We start from the raw sequence: 1,959 nt of genomic DNA on the forward strand, positions 1-1,959 counted from the left end.
CGCCGCTGCGTGGTGTGCCAGGCGCCCGAGACGCCGCGGGCCTACGTGTGCCCGACGCCGGACTGCGCGGCCGTGTACTGCCGCTCGTGCTGGGACGACGTGCGGCGGCGGTGCCCGGCCTGCACCCCGCGCGAGGAGCTCTCCTCCTCCGCCTACAGCGACAGCGACGACGACGCCACGTACGCCGAGTGACGGGGCGCCTGGGTCTGCCCCCGCCTCCCCCCGCTCCCCCGCGGTTAATAAAAGCCCGAGCAGTCCCGACGCCCGCGCNCCCGTCCTCCCGGCCGCTCCCAGATCTAGGTGAGTGCCCGGCCCGCAGCGGGCGGGGGGACGGACTGCGAGAAGGCACCGGGAAGTCGGCAGGCACTGGGGTCCGCCGGAGACCCGGGGAGACCCCCAGCCGGGGCGCGGCCCGCCCTGCTCCGCTGTTCTGGCCCGAGGGCCAGGCGACCGGGCGGTGGAGTGGGGAGAGGAGGAGGGAGATGCCAGGCCCCTGCGCGGTCATCCTGTGCGCCGTCCCCGCGGCCACTCGCAGGCTCCGGCGCCCGGCACCGAAGGGCCCCGGCCCAGCGCCCCCTCGGGATGGTGGGAGGCGGTCGCTGCTCCTCGGGACTGACGTCTTCGCTCCTCTGGGGCCTAGCTGACCATTCCCCCCGGTGCCAGGGCGCCGAGTGGGCACGGCCCGTAGGGCTTGGCGAAGAGGATTCTTCTCCATCCCGGGCCGCGGGCGGCCACGGCGCCCCTCACCCCGGTGATGTTGCCGCCAGAAGCCTGGCGGAGCTGGCGGGAGGAGCCTGGGGAGCCTGGGGAGGGGGACTCGGCCTGGAGAGAGGCTGACACAACTCCTCCAGGAACTTTCACTTCCCGNGCGGGTGTGCCTGGTGGGTCTGAGGGTGTTTAGGGAGGGGTGTTTGCGCTGCGCACCCAGAGATGGGCGTTCCCCCAGCTCCATGTGAGGAAAGGGGAGGGTGAGTGGGCACCGGGCCGCAAGCCTTCGCCCAGGCCTGAGAGGGGGCGTTCCTGGGGGAGTGCTTGGGAGGGAGTGGGAAGGGGGCTGCCGTGAGAGCCTGGGATCCGCCTGGGGGGACAGGGAGGGGACCCCAGGCGGGGCAAGCTGAACTTTCCCTGGGGACAGGCAGGTGGGGTAGGGGTGAAAGTGAGGAGCCCAGAGAAGCCCCTCTCCTGGGGCTTGCTCCTTTAATTCCCAGAATGCAGTGCAGGAGTCCTTCCAGCCGAGAAGGGCCCTGAGTGGCCATGGGCCCTGGCAGTGCCCACTGCCCAGCTGGGTGAGGCTGGCTCACTCACACTCTCTCGGGGTGTCCCGGGGACTCTGAAGGTGGCCCTGCAGAGGGGCAGGCAAGGCCGGAGAGGGACCTTGGTGGACACTCAGAGCCCCAGATCCTTCGGGACAGCCCCACATTCAGCCTAGCGGAGATGGTCCAGGTAAGCCCCCTCTCCCTTCAAGTACAGACCCATAAGCAGCCTCCCAAGGCACAGCCTGGCTGGGGAGCAGGTGAGTGGACCTCAGCGCAGCACGCGCCCCCCCAGCTCTGGCTGCTGCTCCGGCCGCACCCCAGCACCTGGCTTCACTTATCCCCTCTCCCCCAACACACGTCTGCCAGCCTCAGCCCCACCCAACCCATCTATCTCCTGGGGAAATAGCCTGGCCTCCATGAGGCCAGATTTGCCTTCTGGGTTTCATTCTGTGGGTTTTCTCAGTGGGGGGGGAGACTTGGAGAAGGTCAGGGACTCACCAAGCACCCCCCCTCCCCAATTCCAATGCTGAGTCAGAGGAAGGGCTGGGGCGTGCACTAGGTCTCCGTGATGCTTCCTCTCTGGGCAGGAAGCCGAGAAGGGGCGGCTCAGATACCTTCCTTGACCTCCCCACACAGCCCCCCAGAACAATGCCCCAGGCCGGGCAGGGCTTCCTGGCCCCTCCCTCGGGACCCCCCCCCCCAC

General features: G+C 69.5%; 2 protein-coding genes across 2 annotated transcripts in view; both read left to right on the forward strand.

Moving 5' to 3' along the window:
- The window catches only part of DCST1 (DC-STAMP domain containing 1), a 13,707-nt gene extending 13,465 nt beyond the window's left edge, over positions 1-242 (forward strand). Inside the window, exon 16 of the mRNA XM_077764055.1 lies at positions 22-242. Coding sequence (XP_077620181.1) covers positions 22-192 — 171 coding nt within the window. The 3' untranslated portion in view covers positions 193-242. The remainder of the gene's footprint in view (positions 1-21) is intronic.
- A 240-nt stretch (positions 243-482) lies between these two features.
- The window catches only part of ADAM15 (ADAM metallopeptidase domain 15), a 9,647-nt gene continuing 8,170 nt past the window's right edge, over positions 483-1,959 (forward strand). Inside the window, 3 exon segments of the mRNA XM_077764056.1 lie at positions 483-585; positions 641-751; positions 1,292-1,443. Of these exon segments, the coding sequence (XP_077620182.1) occupies positions 483-585; positions 641-751; positions 1,292-1,443 (366 nt within the window).

This window comes from Crocuta crocuta, unplaced genomic scaffold (genome assembly GCF_008692635.1).
Source record: "Crocuta crocuta isolate KB4526 unplaced genomic scaffold, BGI_CrCroc_1.0 scaffold528, whole genome shotgun sequence".
Taxonomy (NCBI): Eukaryota; Metazoa; Chordata; class Mammalia; order Carnivora; family Hyaenidae; genus Crocuta; species Crocuta crocuta.